Source organism: Osmerus mordax, chromosome 18, assembly GCF_038355195.1.
Source record: "Osmerus mordax isolate fOsmMor3 chromosome 18, fOsmMor3.pri, whole genome shotgun sequence".
NCBI lineage: Eukaryota > Metazoa > Chordata > Actinopteri > Osmeriformes > Osmeridae > Osmerus > Osmerus mordax.
In genome coordinates this window covers 6,047,180-6,069,150 of record NC_090067.1, presented here as the reverse complement: position 1 = coordinate 6,069,150, position 21,971 = coordinate 6,047,180, and the positions used below count along the sequence as shown (strand labels likewise).

The following is a 21,971-nucleotide window of genomic DNA, read 5'->3' as shown; positions in this document are numbered from 1 at the left end:
ATATGCTGCCAACAGGGTGGCACGTGTGCAGCTACGCTCAGTGGCCCGCTCGCTGTGAGTGGGCGGGTGGCGAGGCTGACACATGCCCTACAGTGTGCTTTCAGAAGCCACACTGGATCGTGATAGGACAAAGTGATAAGCCCCTCTACAGTTTGAACAGCTGGGATGTTCTATGACTTACCTACAAAAGACTACAAAGAAGTGTCAATAGCCCGATACTGGATAACAGTACTTCAGAAATAGAGTGCAATGCAATCTTTTTTCAATTGCAACGAGGCACGTTTTCAGAGGAAATGTCTGGGAAAGTGGCAGCCTTTGAAAGAGCCTCGAGTGGAGCTTATTATCATCTTAAGTTTTCTCAGCATATTTAATGTGGTGGAAAGTGGTTGGCAGTGAAATACCATTTAAGGAATGTTTCGACATAAGGATTTGTCCTACCCATTACCTTTAGTGCCAGGCTACTGTGACAAACACTGGTTTGTATTATGAACACCTCAGGTAATATCCTGACCAATCTCCACCAAGGTCATCAGCTGATCTGGTTATTAGCATTCAAACTCATTCTAACAGTGTAAAAAATGCAAATAAAAAAACATACCACATGCCCATTTCACACCTCAAATCCAGTCCCAGCTAGTTAAAAAACATGACTGTCACACACCAAAGTCTAAGAGGAAGCCTGCCTCTTTTAAAACACAGTCCATTTTCCTGTTACAAATACACTTACAAGTTACCATTTCCATGTCAGAAAGCCAAGAACCAGTAGGCCACTGTGGGAAACCTTCCTTCCCATCACAAGGTGTATAAAATCAGTGATACACATAGATACTGTATATATCTACAGGAAATGCAAGCAAATTAATTTTATATTTGCACTTATGAGATATTCATTGCTGATTATAAGTGAAGTCATAGAAAAATTGTAGTGTACAGTATATGTTCTGCAAATGTCTCTTAGTTTCTCAATACAGCAGAGTGTGCAGAGTGAGCGGTTCCACGCACACACTCGGTGACACACACACACTAACTGACACACACACACACACACACAATTCTACATCTCTGTGTCTGTTGAGATGTAGGGGGCCTCGTCCTTCCTAAGAAGCTCAGCTGTTGTGCACACAGCCGGTCTCTCCACAGACCCGTCGGACCATCGCTCTTTCACAGATCCTCTTCTCTCGCTCCCTCCATCCCTCCTCTCTAGGTATGTCTGCAGGCCTCCGGTGAGGTGAGGCCCAGGGCCCTTACGATCCCTCTGTCCCCTCCGAGCTCTCTGCAGGGGCCTGAGCTTCCTCCGAGGTGGGAGACTGGGCCCCTCCTGGACCATCTGATACACACACACAGGACAGTATCCATCACAATGTAACTTTATGTGTGGTGGTAATAATACAAGATGGACCTAGGCAGTCATTGTGTATTCATCATATGATTCCCTTTTGTGTTTTGGCATGTTAAGAAAGCTGACAAAACCCAATCAGTGTTTATTTTGAATCTTTCTCAAAAGCTAAACATGCCTCCAAGAAAATAAGTGGTGACTAAACAAAAATAGACAAAATAATCACTCCCTTACCATACCACCGATCTACCGAGAAATAACATTATTGTACTCTGGTAGAAAAATCCTCCTCAGTGGTGTGTTTACAGTAACAGGAGAGAGAGCCCTGTAGGACGGCGCCAGGTTGAGTGGGCTGACCTGTGAGAGCAAGCTCGGCCAGTTTGAGGGGCAGGTCGGTGGGGTTGACCCCGGCTGGAGAACCCAGGATGTCTGGGAGGGCGTTCCTCCTCCCAGAGCGACCCGACGATGCGAAGTCCAACACAGGCTCCACCTCCGTCATCTCAGGGACCTATCACTACTGCCTATGGTAGCAGTCTGGGGGGGGGGGGGGGGGGGGGGGCACAGAGAGAAAGACACAGATACAGAGAGAGATAGAGAGATTTATTGTATCATTTTTGCCCACTGGGGGGAGAGCTTTCTTCAAAAACATACATGTGGCTTTGTACTGCTGCAAACAACATTTACTTTGTTTCAAGGCAACTAGCACTAGCACTCTGCAGTAACAAAACATATTTGTATAGCATTGTGAGTAGCTTTATCTTGACAATGTTTTATTCATAATTTCCCCAATGAACAATTTCTCACACTGGGGTTTTATCTGACCTGTTCAGTTATTTTTTATTTCTACATCATCAAAATACTCTCAATGAGGTTTCTGGTTTAATCTGGAATATCCCAGTCGGTCACTGTAGTGGATGTGTCTGTGTGTTTTCATGAGCACCAGCAGTTTGGTCATGCTCAAGGCTACACAAGTGACAGTCTGAATTATATCCCTTGTCACACACATACACACACACACTATATACACACATGCACATGCCAGCACATGTACACATGCATACAATCTGTAAATCATGATGAAAACCACCCCAACAAAAACTAGTATTTAGGAAAGACACCAACACATAATCATTCTTCAAGTGGACATATACACATATAGCAGCACCAAACACACAGTACACATTGCTTTGCAATCACACACACACGCACGCACGCGCACACACACACACACACACACACAGAGTGAGCTGCTGTTTCTATGGCAACGGATTGAAAAACCACCTCTGGCTTAGCAAATGCAAGAGTCCAAAGCATTCTCGAAATCTTTCTGTCTGCTGCTTCTCTTAGTTATTGACATAAATGAACCCTAACATGTTATGAAGTGCTATCAATCTGCATTCTGTTTTTTTGTCCATCTTCTTTATAAATATTGAAAGGCTGAAACATGTGCACAGTGCACACACACACACACACACAAAAACACTCAAGAGTGGGGGCCACAGGTTGGCCATCTGTTTGCCTTCAGCATTAGTTTTGCCCTTAAGGGTTATTTAGTTGTTATCCAACACAAGTTGTGTGGCGTCCCAATTTGAACATGGCTTCACAAGCACCATGCTGTGGTATTACATATGAACACACTTTTCTCCACCATATTATGGGTCACAGCGTGACTGGTGCTCATCAATCTCTGCAACTGCAGGATGATGGCCATAAACAGTGGAAACATAATGACATGGCGTTTCTGTGTGGACTTGCGTGGGCACAGAGGGGAGCGTACGCCAGCTAGTCTTGCGTCGATAATTGGGGCTCTGCCTGCAACACTTTCCCATTCTCTCTCTCTCTCTCTCTCTCTCTCTCTCTCTCTGCTTCTCAACCTATAAAACACTCCCACTCATTCACTGCTTGTTTGTCTTGCCAGCCTCTTCACTCTCCATTTCGCCTCTTTTGACTAGTTCAGACCCATTTCTGGAGGAGAACTATAATAGTACCCGCCATACTCTCCAGTTTTACATTCAATGAGCTTGATGAGAACCCTTTTCTGTCAGGCTTCTCGTTTGAGTTATTCCACAGGACAGATAGTCCAATGGGTGCAGTTTAACTGTAGAAGAAAGAGAGGAATGAGTTGGCAAAGCCATCCGGTGGGGGGGTTGTGCTGGAGATGAGATTACCCGTGGTCCTTCACCCTAATATCTTCTTCATGGTGACAGTGTAGGTCTGCAGCCAGGGCACAGGCATTTTTCCCTGCCTTGCCTCAGCGCTCCGCAAAAGCATGCCAGAGTGCCCCTTTGTGTCAGCCGTTGAGGCGGAGAAGACACACTATGGTTAGCATGAGACGGTTTGCGAGTGGCAGGCACGTTGGCGGCAGACAGGAGACCACCAGAGGACAAAAGGAGGACCAAACTGAAGCCAGCATGCACATCATGCACCGGGGGGATACGTGCTCTCCACACAGGTCTGCTCTGCCTCCCACGCACAAGCACCCAGGAGATAAGCTGAGCTCCCTCCACCATCTTTAGTGTGTTAGACATCTGTGGTCAAAAATAATTGATTTAAGTTTTAAAAAAAGGAATAATATATATATATATATTATTGTTTGGTTTGTTTGATTGAGGTCAACTTGAGAAGACTTTCGAAAGAAAGTAATGAATGCAGTGCAGTTGAACAGGTGATAATCCACTAAGGGCTTAACTGAGATAATCCTGTATAGAATTTGTGACCTATATAACTTCAAAGGAAGTTCTGTCAGATGCTGGAGCAGGTTATATTATACACTATAAAGTCAGACGATGAAAAAAAAAACAAGAAAAAAAACAAGGAAAACGTGTTCATGGAGGCAAGCTTTAGTGGTATGGGGGATGTTCACTGCTTGATTTTGTAAGACCAAAAGGTTGAACCGGCATAGAAGGATCTCTTACTTCCATGCCCTCTTTAGACTATGGACCACCCTGTCATTAAAGAAGGTAAACTGCTACCTGTGTTATTTACAAATGCGTTCCCCAATTTAATTGCCCACTAAAGGATACGTGTTTGAACCACGTTCCGTCCAGTTGGCGACTAAGCAAAAAATCATTAAATAATTTTTCCCATTCATGAATCTTTCCTCCCATCCATGTGCAAATTCAGTTCTCAACTCATCAGGACATTTTATATCCATTCAATATCCATCTGAAAATGTACAAGATTTCTCAAAGCTAAAAAACACTTCATGAGTCATTTTAAGCACAAATGCATCCAGAATGAACTCTGAAGGCTGTGAGTTCCTAAGCTCTCTCAGAACCAAGAGAGACTCACAGGGGTCTTTCAGTCTAAAAGCTAGAAAGCTACGTGATTTGTGCAAATTGAAATTTATGTAAGTGCACTACCCTGTTTAGGGACGAGCTCTGCTCTTATTTCAGCACCATGGACAGGGAAATATAACCTTCATTGCTGCTTCTTCTCTAGGCACTCCGATAGCAGCAGGTGAGTCAGTCAGGCACACAACCAGTCAGGCAGACAACTCCCATGGATATATCTCACAAGGACCTGAGACTGGTCTCCTGCCTGTTTCTCATCAGTGTAACACAAGGAGTGTGAGGGGAAAAAAGTAGGAGTTCAGGACTTTTTTATCACAAAACGGGGCTCCACGGCAACGTGTAAATTAGACTGGGGAGGAGGGGGAGGGAGTTGGGGGTTCACTGCTTCACTTCCTCGAAGAGGTGTGGGAGAAAGGGATATTTTCAGCCATGGCATATCGCCTCATGATGACAGCCATTCCGGCTCCTCTCCCTTCAGCCGTCATATTTCACTTTCTGTACCTTGCTCACTTTCATACTCTCTGCTGGCCCAAGGACACATTGCGGCCGGCAACAAAACAACCGCAGAGTTTCCATCGAAACTGCTCTGTAGCATCCGTGAGAGAGGTCGTTGAGTGACCCGCTTATTGTACTGGGTGACTGTGTTCCTCCGCCCTTTACAGAATAGAAAGTGTCATCCCTAAATGAGCTGGTTTATCTCATGGATGAGGTCAGAAACTTACACTGGATGTGACCCACTTTGTGAAGACAGCCTCACACGGGACTAAGCAGGAAATGATGTCTACGGAGGGGACAAAGTACGTTTTTCTTGAATAAATGATGGCTGGGATTACTCTGCCTCTATTTATAATTCCTCATGCCTACGATTACTTCCTGTACTTCTCTCTCCATCTGTATCCCTCTCTCCTTTTCCTCTACTCTTCCTTATCATAAAGCTTAACGTGCTGCTGCCATGGTAACAGCACCACTGTGATCAGTGGTGGCCTATAGGATGGGCGAGGGAGACACACAGAGACAGCATGTCCTAATACCCTGTGTCTAAACGGCCTTCCTTTCTTTCAGGACTTCAGAATGTCTATTTTTAGTCTGTTGGGGGGAAAGCATGATTCTGGTCAGCAGCTTGCGGGACCTAATGGAACAGGAGGAGGAGAGACTGAGTGGTAGAAGGGAGGAGGAGAAGCAGGGAGGTCGACTGATCCGGTGAGACAACTCTATCCCGCCCCTTTGTTAGATCTTGCCCACAGCCTGGCTGATCTTTTCCCGTATCCACTGATCCTTAGCTATTTACAAAGCATGCGTGGCGTCTTTCATGTTTTATAACCCAGGCACCCAGACTCACAGGCATCAACCAAGACTTTCATTTAGCTCTTCTACTAAGTGAACCCTGAAAGCGGAATCAAGCTCTGTTTGTGCTTCAGGCTACACGGGGGCTTCCAGGAAGAGCCTGCTGGCTGAGAGAAGCTTCACAAACGCTCGTGTGTCTTTTGACTTCTGTTCTAAAAACAACCAGCAAAACGACGGAAGGAAAATCTGTTGCTTCGACAGGGCCTCTCTTTGCACCGCATGCAACACAACACCATTCAAACACTCCAGCCAATGAAGTCTCAAGTTGTCTTCCTTATGAGATCCCTTATCTAATCTTTGACGTCAGTATGGAAAGCATTTGATAGCTAAGCACCACTAAATCATCACAAATAGGTACAAGGTCCAACAGAGGAGGAAGTAAAAAGGAATACAAAAAATATACCACCAAAACCAGGACTGAGCAAGGACAAAAGCATTGTGTGGGAGCAAAATGCCTTCCTCTTCGCCAAATGTGAGATAAATTGCGAGCTCCTTCAAAGGGGTCAAACACAACACAGCAACAAAGCCATTCAAACCAATTAATGTACTTACAGAGTGCTTTGCTGCCTGGCTGGCATGTAGGTTACTGTTTCTCTTTGCAGTTGGCAAGAGGACTCCTACTGCATGCCACTCATCTGGGATCACAATTTAGCTGGGTACAAAATCTCAGACTCAGGTCCACCGGGGTTTAAGTTCAAACACCGTCCCTGAAACACGAGTCTGACAACGGCTGATTAGAGCAGGTTTAGAGGACATCATCAATGAGAGGGCACGAGACAGAGGAGGGATGAGTCACTGTAATAACGCAGACAAGAGGGAACGAGAGAGAGAGACAGAGAGAGAGAGACAGAGAGAGAGACAGAAGACTGAATGTGATGTTCCGAGTCCCACCCCCTTGTGACATTGGGAAGAAGGTCTGTGCAGTTTGCCAAAATCAAAGCATCAATATTTTAGCCCTGAGCCTCTGTTTGTAGGAGAGGCTACAAGCCCCCACTGCCCCCTCGCCCGTTCTAAACAGCCGCGTAAACAGAGAGGCTCGCTGCGCCTGCATGTGGCTCTCCCGCACACTGCCCGCTCGCTACCCATGAGCCTTCAGCTCTCTCTCACAACAATACTGGCAAAAGGGGCAGTGGCATAGATACAAAAGGGCAGCCATGTCCTGTCAAAAGGGTGCACATTCTCAAACCAGTCACCCCCTCTGCAATCATCACAGGGAGCATGAAGCGCATTGTTGTGTTTTTGGGCGGGCCTTGAGAGGGGCCGTTTATGGAAGGCTTAATTAATGGTTGCGGAAGAGGTGCAATTGAACCAGTCATGGAGCTAGACCCCTCTTACAGATCGAGACTGCGAACGGTGCGCTTTTGAATGAGACTTGCTCAAACAATGTCTGACGAACCATTTCAAGGGTTTACATGTCACACTCACTGGATGGGTTAGGATATATTATTCTCTATAATTTGGCAGTGGAACAAAAGCAGATGCACGCATTGACTGCCTTGATTCACTTAAAGGCTGGGCCATTGATCTGTGGATGGAAGGCTCTGTGAATAATAAAAAAATAAAAAACTCTTGTCTCCAGGGTGGCCTTCAATCTGGTCCGTGTTTCTGTCGGGCAGGAGAGAAGGCTTCAGCAGGAGTCTGACATTGAGAGAGCACCAGCATGTTGCGTCAAGACAGGTCAGAGGTCCTCATTTGGAATTCCACATAGGGAGTAATCGCAGGAGTGTACTGTAAGTGCCAGCATATTGAGTTACAGCTGCTCACTGTACCCATCATCCCTGAGGCTGCTGCTGGGGGAGACGGGGGTGGCGGGGTGGAGGGGGAATGGAAGGTGGGGTTGGGGTCAGGGACGTTTAACACATCCAACTCATCCTTAGAGGAAAAACTCTCCTCTAGTCACTCAATCATCCTCTGGGCTGCACGTCTTTTAACACAGGTTTATTCAAAGTGTGTGTGTGTCTGTGTGTGTGTATGTATGTGTGTGTGTGTGTGAGTGTGCTGATCTGACCCAGTTTATACCCTGGTTTCAGTGCCTTTATTAGAGTCATGTGTGCATATGTGGTTTTATGGTGGTGTTGTTTGTTTTGTTGTTGTAAAACCAAAAACCCATATCATTGGCTGACAGACTCTTTTTCTGAGATTCCTGACTGACACATGTCATGGCCTGGAAATGAAATCATCCATTCTGAGGCATAGGTCACAGTAAAGGCTACTGCTATCTTCAGCCAAGCACTAGAACAGATGCTATTCTCATAGGTCACTGGTTGACAGGAAACAAGAATTAAAATTCAACTTCCAGTGGTGCATAGTCAAAGTTCTAAGTCAATGTAAAACTGATTTTTCTGAAGTATAGAGATATAAACCTTTATGCTAATGACCAACTGCCATTTTATTCCAGATATTAGTTTTTACCCTCCAAACCTTTCACACGCCGTTTAATGTCTGTATATTAGACAACAAAAACAACAACAGCAACTTGTCTTCATAAACCATTCCTACATGCAGATGCAGGAGGATCATTGCGATGAACGCACATGGAGAGTTCCCTCTGGAGGGAAACGCAACCAAGCAGCGCTCCATGGTAAGGAAACAGCTGAGGTAGACAGTGATCTGGCTATGCGTAGGTAGCCTCCATCAAATTACACTGACGCTTTCCCGTGGTGAAGGAAACATCCGTCTGTTTATACCTCCACCACGGGCGACACCGAGACAAATTAAAAAGACAGTAGCGTCAGCTGTTGTTCTCTCTCCCTCTCTTCTTCGCTTTCTGGAAGACTCCGAAGGGGCTCCACAGGCTGTCTCAGTGGGAGGGGGAGGTGAGGGAGGTGGTAATCCATAACCTGCATGTTTTAAATGGTCTCTCTAGAAGCCTTCGTGGGGGAAGCGCTCTCGGCGCGAGGTAGATGATGTTGAGGAATGAATAAGACGGTGGGTTAAGTGGTGACGCTTATTAAAATGACAGACTGTTTGACTCTGGCTTCATCAGAACACAGCAATTAAGGTTGTGCGTTCTAATGTCAGTAGTCTGGACAGTGCCCAGGGATGGAAAAACAGGAGTGAGTCATTGATCTGTGATAGAGGACCAAGCATACTTCAGAGGAGTCATGCCAGGCCAGGGGGAGGGAAGCCACATCAAGGGGCAGTCAGGGTGATCTGCAACTGTCTGGGGCAGAATGACCAGGACATACATAGGTGACAGTGACGACAGAAGGGGTCTGACTCACCACCCACCAGTGAGGGATGGTCTGCAGCCATAGCTCTATGTGACAGATATACAGTATGAATGGCAGGGCATCAAAACCTTGAGGTCATACAAATAGTTGTCACACACACACACACACACACTACACACACATTCATACAAACACAAACATACAACCCTGGATTCTATATTTCAAGTTAAGTGGAAAAGGGAGGTTATGGTGATGAATTGTTTAGGATTGACAAATCAAGAAGGAGAATTGTAATATGGGAGTTAATGAATGTCTTTTTTGGTTTTAGAACGTTTTGGAAGCATGGCTTTTGAACTATGAAGAAGTCAATAAATGACTAACTGTAAATTAATGATTTACTTATTGCGTTAACAATTGAGCGTAGTAATTTGATACCATGGATTTATTTAGTTCTAATTGCTTTCTAAGTTTGCATGTAGCTCCAATAGGCCTTGTGTGACTAAAACTGTTTATAAATGACAGTTGGAAAAAAATGACGTTTTGCCTGTTAACATTGCCAGTATAGTAATTATAATACTGTAATTATGCTGGGGCCCTGGCTATCAACATAAAATCCAGTCAATATTTGCACAACATCCTTCAGTTTAGGCTACAGCAGTGGTAGGCTCGGAGTGAGTTCCTTCAACGACTGTCAGGTCCAGTGAATGACAGAACCTCTTGGATACATTCCTGCCCATTCTTTAATGGCATTTTTTCTTAACCATGTCAACTTCAAGTTAAGGATTACCAAAGTTGTGTGAGAGTAAAATATACCCTCGGTGACCTATAAGCTTAGTAATTATGTTTTCACAATGTCAATACGTAAAAAGCACGGCTTCTCGTAACCTTCATATCATAGTGATACTGTATGAATACAGCAACATTATAATAGTACACTTGTAGAGCACTCACCGACAGGATCAATGCGCGTGTCAAAATCAAAATCCAAAGTTGTAACTACCCAGCCACCATCCTCTCCAATGTAAGATAGGATGTTATGCTGCAAAATAAAGCTTTCTCGTTATATGGATATCGCTTTTCCCGTACGGATTAATTGTTTCAGACATTGGTATGTGGCAGAGCGGCAGGAGAAGGGTTTCACGCTCTTCTATTCCGTCTTGTTCAATGTGCTCTCGCCTCACAATTGAGAAGGCAATACCAAGATTCATGTAGGCAGGGGAGTACGAGTAATAGACGCCCCTTAATATTACACATTTAGAATTATATTTGTAATTGTGTTTCTTATTTTTTTAATACGTATAAAACTGTTAATATTGTTCGTTTTAAAGCAAATATACACCCAATAGTCAAAGAATGAATAAAACCTGGTAATGTGTTTTACCCTTTTAAGGTACGAACGCGGTTTTGTCCAATAGCATTGTGTTTCAGGAACCGTCCAAATCTATATGTTTTATCCTGAATTGAACTGTCATCTAACAGGTGAATTATAATCCAAAGGTTATATTTTTTTTTGTAGATCAGTGTCAGTTGGACAACAGAATGTAAAACAGTTACCGCATGTACAAGAGTTACCACAATGAGCCTATAAATAAAGAAACACTATTACATTTAATTGTTTTTTAGACTGTTATTACATTTACTAATTTATAATTCGTATATATATATATAAAACTGTGTTAGTCTACAATAAGCAAGATCATGTCATATAACCACATTCTCCACAGCCACTCGTGTCTCCCACACTTCCTTTCATCAAATGAGTAGAATTCAGTCATATAATAAAGCTTAACAAGTGGCGTCTGAACGGCATGAAAATGACTGCAGATGCATTTTGAAGATCTGATTATCTATTTATGCCTTGCTGACCCAGGTCTGGTGCACTCTGGCTGTAGTCTAGTCCTGAATCCGGCTTAACAGTTCAGAGTACTTCAATTTATGGTGGTGATGGTGGGGTAAAAGATAGAGGGAAGGGGCATGAGAGAGAGAGAGAGAGAGAGAGAGAGAGAGAGAGAGAGAAAGAGAGAGAGAGAGAGAGAGAGAGAGAGAGAGAGAGAGAGAGAGAGAGAGAGAGAGAGAGAGAGAGAGAGAGAGAGAGAGAGAGAGAGAGAGAGAGAGAGAGAGAGAGAGAGAGAGAGAGAGAGAAATTAGTTGAGTTTCCTCTGGAAATTGTCTCCTGACTGTTTGGCTATATTATATAGTCCATTGGAATGCTGTTGCCCTATAAAACTTCAGAAATAGACTACACGATGCATTTCAAGAGTGAAAATATTGATTATATTCAGATTTGTAAGTGGTAGCAAAACATTCATAACATATTATGTAAAGGCTCATACACTTTCTGAAAGAAAATGCCACAGAGCAATATGTGCATTAGTTGTTCAGAAAGTCGTGAGGTTGCAAATTATTTCAAGTTCATTATTCAAGTCATTTAATGTTTATCTGTTAAAAACGAGAGAAATTCTCAAGAGTTTTGAGTTCAATATCTTTGAACCAATCCTTTGTCTTGAGTTACCGAAAAAAAAAAGAAATCCCGCCCCCATTCCCTGATGTAAAGAAAAGCCCTGTTGTCTTGACTGGGTTCATCGCTGGCTACTGAGGCTACGCTACAACTTATTGTCACTATTCCCCTTTTTCACTTTATTTTTCTGGAGAAGTACTTTTGTTTTAAGTAAAATGGGAGCGTGTATGGCACTGTGTTCACTTGCCAGCTGTGTAAGTAGTCTATTAATTATTAAACTTCCCTAAAGTCGTTGTTTGGAGTTCCTTCGAAACTCTACATTTCCGTATGGCGCACGTAGCTAGATAAACAAGCACAGATTCACTTTTTCTTGTATGGTAACATTGACGTTAAGTATATTCAGAGTATTACAAAATTGACTGAAAATAGATGTTGTAAATCGGTTTTGGAATACTTTATTGAAATGCATATGAAGTTAGCTCTTTAGTGGCCTAATAGCGAGGAGAAGTTAGTTTCATATTCGACATTCATTCGTCTCACATTCGGGAAACGCTAGTTTGCAGCGTCACTTTTGAGACTACCCATACAATTTTGAATAATTATGACCTTTTTATAATATTTTTATGAATAAAAAGCTTCAAACGGACACCAGAGTATTCTAACAATGTCTGGTATACTTCAACAGCCTTTACTTTTTCAATTATGTTTCATACAAAATTATAGAAAATCGCTAATCTATGAAGTGTAAAGGTCCCATGGCATGCTGTTTTTGGATGCTTTCATAGACCAAGGATCCAGTAGGCCCAGTTGGTGATATGTGGGCCTTTCTCCGTCCTTAAGGCCTACTCGTGACAACTGTTGTTCCAAGCAGCTTTTGCTACACATTGTTTATATCCTTCAATGCTTGTAACTACTGCTCCAATGCTTAGTGCTGGAGCAATAGAGAACTTGTTTAGTGAAGGATGACTGGCTGGACCACAATTACATCTTACTGTACATCATGTTTTTATTGGCACACCTCCTTTAGCAGTATGTCTGCATCACCAAAGAACAAGAAGATGCAGCCTTCTGTTGACAACCCCAATGAGACCTCATCCACTCGATGTAAACACATCACGAGTGGAAGGGTGACATGATTACTTCTAAATGAGTGGCTAGCTGGCCTGATTACTGTCAAAAATAATCAGCTATTTGTGCTCCACCCAATGGAATCAAGCGTGGAATGGGTGGTTGTCATGACAGTAGTTCCACAGTATCCCCCCCCCATCTACAGTGCAAACCATGCATGCATTACACAGATTATCCCCCCTCCCATCCCCAAGCCATTTCCCTCAGATTTGCCAAAGTGTGAGTCATTGTGTGTACTGTCCTAATTCCGAGGCTGCCTCTCTTCCTATCTCCAGGCATCTTGTTTGTGTGGCTCGGCGCCCTGTCTCCTGTCAGGATGCTGTCCTTCCACGTACAACTCTGTGGTGTCCCGTCTTGCCTTCTCCTTCCTCCTGCTGCTCGGCACGCTGGTCTCTGTCATCATGATCCTACCAGGCATGGAGGCCCAGCTCAAGAAGGTGTTTCACTGTTGAACTGTTTAACACTGTTAACACCACCATGAGTGAGAGAGCGGTGTGTTTGTGTGTAAGTGTTGTGTGTGTGTGTGTGTGTACGTGTTGTGTTTGTGTATACGCGTGCAACCATGCATGTGTGTGCGCCTGCTCATATTTTAATAGGTGACTGTGATGACCTCCATGTATTTTGCTGTCACATGCCTATCCCCTTGCCCTTACAATGTCCCCTGACCTGTGTCAGATTCCAGGGTTCTGTGTGGACGGGGCTGGCACTTCCATACCTGGAATAGAAGGCAAGGTGAACTGTGACATCATCGTGGGTTACAAGTCGGTTTACCGCATGTGCTTCGCAATGGCTTGTTTCTTCTTCCTCTTCTCTGTCATCATGATCCGTGTGCGCAGCAGCAAAGACCCTCGAGCCTCCATCCAGAACGGGTACGTAACCCTGTGTTCCTTCAGGGAGGCAATGGGGCCCTCTGCTGGTGAGACAATGAATCAGAATCAGAATGGGTTTTAATCGCCATGAAAGTTGGAATTTGCTTTGGCAGCAAGTTGCATACATTAAACGTATAGGAATCTTAAAAATTTAAATATGAAAGAAAAAAGAAAAAATTTATAATGTATAAATATTTCTAAAACGTCTTCCTTTCATTGCATGCACTAAAGATCTGTTGAATTGTTTTGACAGATTCTGGTTTTTCAAATTCCTCATACTGGTTGGAATTACTGTGGGAGCCTTCTTCATTCCAGATGGCATCTTCAACACAGGTACAGGCTAACTCATCCAGACATAAACCAACTACAAAACCAAGAGCCTCCTAACCTTGCTCCAGAATAACTAACAGTGTTTCTGTCGTTTACAGTGTGGTTCTACTTTGGTGTGGTGGGTTCCTTCGTGTTCATCATCATCCAGCTTATCCTTCTGATAGACTTCGCTCATACTTGGAACCAGTCCTGGCTGGAGAAGGCAGAGGAGGGCAACTCCAAGTGCTGGTTTGCAGGTGTCAACATTCTTTATTTCCCCAACTTGGACTAAACCCTCAAGCAACTGCACCAATAAACTGGCGTTTAAAGATGATGTACCCTTTCATCTCCCCTGCAGCGCTCCTGTCATTCACCATAGTGCACTATGCCCTGGCCTTTGCTGCCATGGTACTGTTCTATGTGTACTACACACTGCCTGATGACTGCACAGAGCACAAGGTCTTCATCAGCCTCAACCTCATCTTCTGCCTTGTCGTCTCCATCGTCGCCATCCTGCCCAAAGTCCAGGTGACGTCCAAGGCTCCTCAGGCCTTCTCTACTGTACCAATGACTTTTATACATCTGTGACTTGCTCATTTAGTCATCGAGCTAAGCTAAACATATGTTAAACCAGTAGTTAAACAGTGCGTAATTCACAGGAGTCCCAGCCGAGTTCGGGTCTGCTTCAGGCCTCTATGATCACCCTCTACACCATGTATGTCACCTGGTCCGCCATGACTAACAATCCCAGTAAGTCTCCTGACAGACTCACCTCTCTGCTGATCACACTCTGGTGACCACACCATGAGTCCAGTGTCAAGGACACTTTTGAACGCAATTGACTGCAAACACAGACACACACCCACCTTTTTTTTATTTTTTGGGTTGTTGCAGAAAATCCCATTATTGGTGTAGTTTGTTCCACTTCCTGGTAAAGAATATGTTGTCTCTACCAAAACATATTTTCCCTTTGCTCCCTTGCTCCTGTCAGATCGCAAGTGTAACCCCAGTCTGCTGGATCTGGTCAGTCAAGGACCCACCGCCACTCCGCCTCCTGCCCCCGCTGTCAAAGAGAACGTGCAGTGGTGGGACGCCCAGAGTGTTGTGGGATTGCTCATATTCTTCTTCTGCACGCTCTATGCCAGGTATGAAACTCCCCGTAAACAGCCGGTTCACAGTAAACAACTGGTATAAACCCCCCACAGTAAACAACTGGTATAAACCCCCCACAGTAAACATTTGGCTTAAGCAAACCCCCCCCCAAAAAAACCTGTCCAATGGTCTCGGCTTGTCCTCCCCAGCATCCGTTCGTCCAACAACACACAGGTGAACAAGCTGATGCAGACAGAGGAGGGCCAGGGATTGGCTGCAGACTATGAGGCCGCCAACGGTGAGGACGGGGTCAGACGGGCCGTGGACAACGAAGAGGACGGGGTCACCTACAACTACTCCTTCTTCCACTTCAGCCTCTGCCTGGCCTCGCTCTACATCATGATGACCCTCACCAACTGGTACAAGTAAGTGTGCCGCCAGAGTAGGTGTTTCCTTAATCTTATCCGAATGGGATGGAATCGATTATTAACATTCATTCGGCCTCTAGGATTTATAATAATGACCGCTCTTACATTTTATTTGTGTAGTCTGTTTGATCCAAAGCGTCTATTAGTGCATATCGAAAATACAGCAGAATTGTCAGGATCAGAAGTGAATGGTTCAGCATTTGAGTGGTTCGAGCTAAGGAAGGGTCTGTATACGTCTTCTGAAACCAGTGAGGGTGAAGGATGGATCCGATTAGGAGGATGACTCAGACCCTCATTTCCCCCCTGTCCTCTATGACTCCACAGGCCAGAAACAGACTACCAGGCCATGCAGAGCACCATGCCTGCTGTGTGGGTGAAGATCAGCTCCAGCTGGCTAGGTCTGGCACTCTACCTGTGGACCCTGGTGGCACCCCTTATACTCCCAGACCGTGAATTCAACTAGTCTCCAGTTTTTGTCCCTCTTGAAGGAATTGTATCGTTATGTAGGCAATAAGTTTGGTTTTGTATTTTACCCTATTGTCTTACACTTTTAATATTTCAGGTATCAATGGGCTTTGCACTATACACTACCTTAAAATGTCACTATGGGGAAATTGACGATGGGCGAAGATATCAAATCCAGTTTTATATGTTTTTCTTTAAATATCAGGACACTTGCAATAATGTTTGTGTGCTTAGATTAAATGCTTTTAGGTCTTTTGTTAGAATCAGTAAGTTCATGTTACAATATCGCATTTTATTTTTTTACCATTTGGAAAAGTGCTTTTGTGTTTGTAATACAGTCCTACTTTTGTAGGTCTATATAGCAAGTGATTTAAGTTTTTATATCTTTTTACACTGAAACTTTCATGTTTCTTCTTTTTTAGAACACACTTATACTGGTATGGTATATATCTTAGAATGGTCTTGTTTGCTTGAGTATAAAAGTCAAGAATTAGTTGTGCCCTGTAGGTGGGACTGTTGTTCTTTAAAACCCATCCACCCCTTTCACATACAGTATAATAAAGATATAAAAGACCCATCTTGACAACATATCACACCGGATATTTTTTTCTTCAATATGCCAAGTATTGTTTCCACTGTCCAACCTCCGATTTTCCGGCATCGGCCACCTTTAAGTCAACTAGTGCTTTACAATTAAGCATTTATCCCCAATCCAGAGGAAAAAGGAACAAACATACATCACATGACATCACCAAGTACAGCCAACAGGGACTCCAGTTCCTCCCATACCCACACTCCCCCCTCTGGTCACATGACCTCTCTCCTGTGGGATTATTTCCCAGTGTGGCAGGATTCCCTCTTCAAACACGCATACGCACGCACGCACACACTCTTGGCAGGAGACGGAGGGGGAATGTGATTTCCCCCATCACAAGATCGCCATGAGGAGGCAGTTGAACACAAGACCCGTATTCATTGTGCGGAGCAAAGGGGCTGGTGCTGGGGAGGAGCACACAGAGGGACACATTTGTAGACTTGTCCTCAGACGTCTGGAATCAAATCACAGCCATCAGACACAGCTTGAGTGTTAGTTTACACACAGAGACCTACATATGCGGTCTAAAACAAACATTCAAACACTGTGTAGGCAGTAATACATTAAAGAGGCTCAGAGTTGCCTCCCCATCTATAATTGATGTTTCTGTCTGTTTTGATTTGAAGTGAGCTTCTTTTTGAGCACTTGGACAAGTTCTTTATTCTTCTTGGCCCAAAGTACATTGCACCCATATTTGAAAGCATTCTGATTTGCACTAAGGGTGCTGACATCTATAATTCAGGATGTGTGTTAGCACCTCTTATGATAAACCCATCCCCACCCTTCCTGACATCACAACCCATAGTCTGGACAGGGGTGTGACAACACTGTCTATCTTGGTGACCTTGTTTATAATGGAGTGACCCCCTATCGACCCTGGGAATAGTCAATAGTGGTGTTCCCCAGTGCAGCTGTGAGCAGCCGGCAAACCTAATGCTGTTATATAATGGGAGTGTGTGTGTGGGGGGGGGAGGGGGGGGGTTGCGCCATGACACAGAGAGAAAGAGCAAGAGCAGGAGACAGAATGGGAGATAGAGTGAGAGATAAGAGTGAGAGACATTGGTTGCGTAAGCTGGTTAGGATCCTGCTCTCACTGGGACGGAGATCTCCCACCATTCCTCTTTGCGTCTCAGTTAGCTCATCCTGCCCCGGGGAGCACTTCGGTGGAGCGAGGAAGAATCAGCCAACAGACAGGTCTCCCCAGAGCCATGAGTGTAAAGCATAACCTGGCAACCATGGTGGAAAAACAATCTAAAAGGAGCTATGTCACACATATAGCCTTAAATGGGATGTCCCAGTGGTCTTCATTATACTCTTGTGCAAAATGTTGTCACAGTTTTTAACTTAAACAAAAAGGGTTTTCCCCTGTGATTCTTTTAGGACAGGACATACATCAATCCACACAAATACAGGAACTCATACTTTTGCTTCTGCTTAGTACACTAGGATTGTGTCAAAGGACAAAACAGAATATGGATCTCAAACTGACTGCAGGAGACTAAACTATACAGTACATTCTAAGAAAAAGGTATATGTCAACGCATAATTATTACAGAATAATTATAAATCATTGTAAATTCAAACTAAAACATTAGCCTACATGACCCCTCCAGCCTTTAACAATATCAAGCAAGGCCAAAACATTCTGTAGTAACTTTGGTCTCCACCGGCGGACAAAAGGTACAGCCTGTCTTCCTCGACGCATCCGCAATTACAGTACAGTAGAAGTGGGCGGGGTATCTCGAGGGTCTCGTGCGTGAGGGCAGCACTGGTTCTGCGTGGATAGAGGCAGCATGTTTGTCGCGCGGACCAGCTGTGTGCGTGGGACACTGGCGCTGTGTGAAATTGCAGCATCAACTTTACAAGGTTCTAGAAGAACAAGAAGCCCAATCCGTTCTGCCTTGCACAGCACCTCAGTAGGCTGTGCGTGGTGATTCCCAACATAAAGACGGCTCCGCGGACGAATAACTCACTTGGCTGGAGCTAAATGTTCCCATGTAGTAAATTGAAATTTTAGCAACGGGTGCAATTACCATATTTTAGCATATCCTCCTGGCTAATACACGGGTAGGTGGTTTCCGGAGAAGACTCGGTACCGCAGAGAAGTGAAGTTCAGCAGCTCTGCAGGTAATTGTCAAACACAATGTGTTATTGTTTAAACAAATGTTCAGGATCACGGTACAGTAGCCGAACTATTTTCACAGTGGAGGGTGAAATGTATATTTCCTCACGCGCTCCATGTCTCGTGCCTGAAGCTCTTCAATCAGCGATTATGTGAAATATGATTGTAGCCTATTATAAGACGGAGAATACATCATTATCGATAGTTATGGGGTATGTGTAGTATTCAAGAGGTCTACCTTAGTATTGGCATTGAACTGTTACCCAGTTGTTCACGTGGAATTTGAGGATGTTGAAGCAAGCCGTTGTTCAGTTTCGCCCCATAATCACAGGCATCTTGTAAAATGAGAACTGAAGTAGTCGATGCTCGACCGGCCATGTGTTTTGTCAGTCAATATTGTAACATACAGTAAAGATTGTGAGATGAATGAATTTGTTCAATTGTCGATCACCCAAAAACATTGGCACAGTAATGATAGCCCTACCTATTGCATTATGGTTTCAATTAAAACCTGTGGTTGGAATTTTATTTATGTATCCAGCCCAAACCTGTAAAGAAAAGGTCCCCCTCAGATAAGCAGAGACGACTATAAACTGCAAATCGGGATGCCTAGTTCAGTCCAACAAGGAACGGGAATTCCTTATTTCTATAAAATGGAGGTCCATCGCATTTCATTGAGGATAATAAGAATTAATATAGTCATAGTAGGCTACTGTACATCTAGCCGTGTGGGTTGCGTGAATTTGTTCTTGCCATCTGAATTCAACGTGTCATTGTCAACGCAGATGAGAGTAGATACCCTTGCTCACGACATTGTCAACAGTAGAATCAAACAAATATGAATAACATATTACATAATCTCAAATGCCAACTCGTGTTGCGCATTGTTTGGGTTTAATAGGTGTTACTGCGGTATGATAGATCCTCCATATGCTTACCGAAGTGAATAAGGCACGAGTGCATTTATTTCTGAGAGAAATTCAGACATTAGTCTACCCATCCTATCCTCCGAAACAGGCTTTTTATAAATAAAAGAAAAAACACGGTAATAAAAACTAGGGAAAATAAAATGTATTCTGTTCATTTCTTGGAACGTACGAGTTATTCCGCAGTTCACGTCCATGAAAGCACGCGAATGAGGCATCCTGTGCGCACTGCTTTACAACGCATGCTTTACGGCCTCCTTATTATCAAAATACAGCCAATGCTGTATTGGGATGTGTAGTAGTTGCAGCATCTTACAGATCAATGTCCAGAAAAAACTATTCGATTCCTTCAGCTTCATATTATTTCGATTTTCAACATGATATTAAGTCTACAGTATCAAGTTACGGGGAACAGAGTACTTTACGCGAGGGCATTTCAGGACACAACCTAAGTCCTATGTATAAAACCCTGAAATGTATTCGATGCTCCTTGAAGGTACATGCCAAGGGATGCCTACCTGATTTTGAGGATTGTACAGGCCTATGCCATATCAACATTTCAATTGTTGTGATTTTAAGAATAGATTCAGAACTTTGTTGTGATTTCAAGAAGAGACAAATAACTAAAAAACTAACTAGATTGTAGTACACCCAAACAAACATTTGAGAAAACAAGGTGCAATTAATTTCTTTAATCCTTGTATTTTAGTTTGGGTGAGTCAAAATGGAAACACTTTGACTGGGTTACTGTGTTGCTCACCAAAACTGGCACTTGAATCTGACCTGAAGGCCAGAAGTCTGGTGCCGTGAACCAATCAATTCTGACATATTGAGTCCCATGGAACCTAATCCTGTGTTGCAATATTGTGTGTCAGTCTGGCATGCTAAGAGAGAGCATGCTGTCTAACTCCTTCACTGTGTGGAGGGGTAGGATTTTTGAAATTCTTCTGACAGACTGTGCCTTCACAGGGAATCTCCCCTGTGGCTGCATGGAAAAGCCAGCAGTAGTGTCATTATTTATTTTCTCTGAGTGTCGTCCTTCTTCCTCTTAGTCATGTGACAGAGAGGCTATATAACAGGCCGGTGTGTTCCATTGGTCAAGGTTGATGTTATACAGTTACATCAATGTCCGCCTGAGGAATTGATGACGCGGGCTAGGTAGCTCCCTGTGTTCTGTTCCTGAACAATATTGTTTGGAGATTGCTGAACTCACATAGACTCTAACAACCCAGTGGCAGACATTCGTCCCAGATTCTATTCATGCATGCAATGCAATCTGAAGCTTGAGAGAGAATTCCCGACAGTAAACATTGTATTTCAGTCACTGTGGCACTCTTTTTGAGTGTTGATTTGCAGTAAAGACAATCTTACATTTCATCACTCTTGAATAATCCTGAATCTTATTGGGATAGAATTTCCCACTGTGTAGTTTTGTTTCCGGTGGTACACAAAGATGGAGTATAGTGCAGGGATTGTGACACAGATAGGCCCAGAGCCCAAACAGCTTTCAACGTGTTTTCCTTCCGAGCCAGAATGGTGTGTGGTTTCTTGAAGGCTGTAAACGAGCACAACCCAAAACGAGAGCAGCCTCAAGAGTGATCTGTCTTCCTGCCCAGGACACATACAGTTGGGGGTATGGTAAACATTGAAGAAGCTCATGGAGTCCTAAAGTGCGCCCTGAAATTGTGTGGCATGTTGTTGCCCTTGCACTGTGAAATGGCATGCTCCCTCCCTCTCTCTCTCTCTCTCTCTCTCTCTCTCTCTCTCTCTCTCTCTCTCTCTCTCTCTCTCTCTCTCTCTCTCTCTCTCTCTCTCTCTCTCTCTCTCTCTCTCTCTCTCTCTCTCTGCCTGTCAAAGGTCCCTCTGTCAGGCCAAGGGCGGCCGGCCCGGTGAGGACAACATTGACATTCATGCTCCTCTAGCTTACGGAGTCACTGTCAGGCACCTCATCCCTCAGGTGTCAGTCATTACAGTGTCCTTGGGAGCAGGTGAATGAGAGGGCACTTCTTCTCTGGTGAGACAGTCTTAATGGACACTTTGCTGACTTTCTTTAGCATGAACCCCGTCATTAAACCACAGTCAGAATTTAGCTCTGCTAAAGATACGCAGGTGTTTAAAGCAATGTTAATTCAAATCCCTTTAATACTAGTTGTCTAACAATGCTCGCATGCTATCAACAGTCAGTTTGAAGCTAAGAGGGTAGGCTCATTCTAAAACCATGCACCACTCATGCAGCCATATTCATCTTCATACTTGCCATCCTCTAATGAGACAGTGAACAGATCACCAATTATGGCCACACAGTGTCCTACTTACGGCGATAACAATCTCCAGGAAATTGGATCTCACCATCGATCGATAATGTTAGAGTACACTATGTCCAGCCCTTATACCTTCTAGTTCAGTCTTTTCACATTACATTTCATAATCGCT

At 43.9% G+C, this 21,971-nt stretch overlaps 2 protein-coding genes across 2 annotated transcripts; one reads left to right on the top strand and one right to left on the bottom strand.

Moving 5' to 3' along the window:
- Positions 1-1,244: 1,244 nt before the first annotated feature.
- Positions 1,245-6,614, bottom strand: LOC136962604 (cAMP-dependent protein kinase inhibitor alpha-like). The gene is made up of 3 exons (XM_067256417.1): positions 6,526-6,614; positions 1,694-1,870; positions 1,245-1,327 (listed from the first exon to the last, which is right to left on the bottom strand). Exons 2-3 carry the CDS (start codon positions 1,833-1,835, stop codon positions 1,245-1,247), a joined length of 225 nt encoding a protein of 74 aa, XP_067112518.1. The 5' UTR covers positions 1,836-1,870; positions 6,526-6,614.
- A 5,097-nt stretch (positions 6,615-11,711) lies between these two features.
- On the top strand, positions 11,712-16,483 carry serinc2 (serine incorporator 2). The gene is made up of 10 exons (XM_067255457.1): positions 11,712-11,858; positions 13,008-13,169; positions 13,408-13,601; positions 13,855-13,934; positions 14,030-14,167; positions 14,269-14,438; positions 14,570-14,660; positions 14,902-15,055; positions 15,212-15,427; positions 15,755-16,483. Exons 1-10 carry the CDS (start codon positions 11,820-11,822, stop codon positions 15,891-15,893), a joined length of 1,383 nt encoding a protein of 460 aa, XP_067111558.1. The 5' UTR covers positions 11,712-11,819; the 3' UTR covers positions 15,894-16,483.
- Positions 16,484-21,971: the final 5,488 nt, after the last annotated feature.

Coding starts and splice junctions, on each gene's coding strand:
- LOC136962604 (XM_067256417.1), bottom strand. CDS start 1,835: ATGACGGAGGTGGAGCCTGTGTTGGACTTCGCATCGTCGGGTCGCTCT. Junction 1,328..1,693: donor GGCCGAGCTTGCTCTCACAG/GTCAGCCCACTC, acceptor TGTGTGTATCAG/ATGGTCCAGGAGGGGCCCAG.
- serinc2 (XM_067255457.1), top strand. CDS start 11,820: ATGGGAGCGTGTATGGCACTGTGTTCACTTGCCAGCTGT. Junction 13,170..13,407: donor TGGAGGCCCAGCTCAAGAAG/GTGTTTCACTGT, acceptor GACCTGTGTCAG/ATTCCAGGGTTCTGTGTGGA. Junction 14,439..14,569: donor CCATCCTGCCCAAAGTCCAG/GTGACGTCCAAG, acceptor CGTAATTCACAG/GAGTCCCAGCCGAGTTCGGG.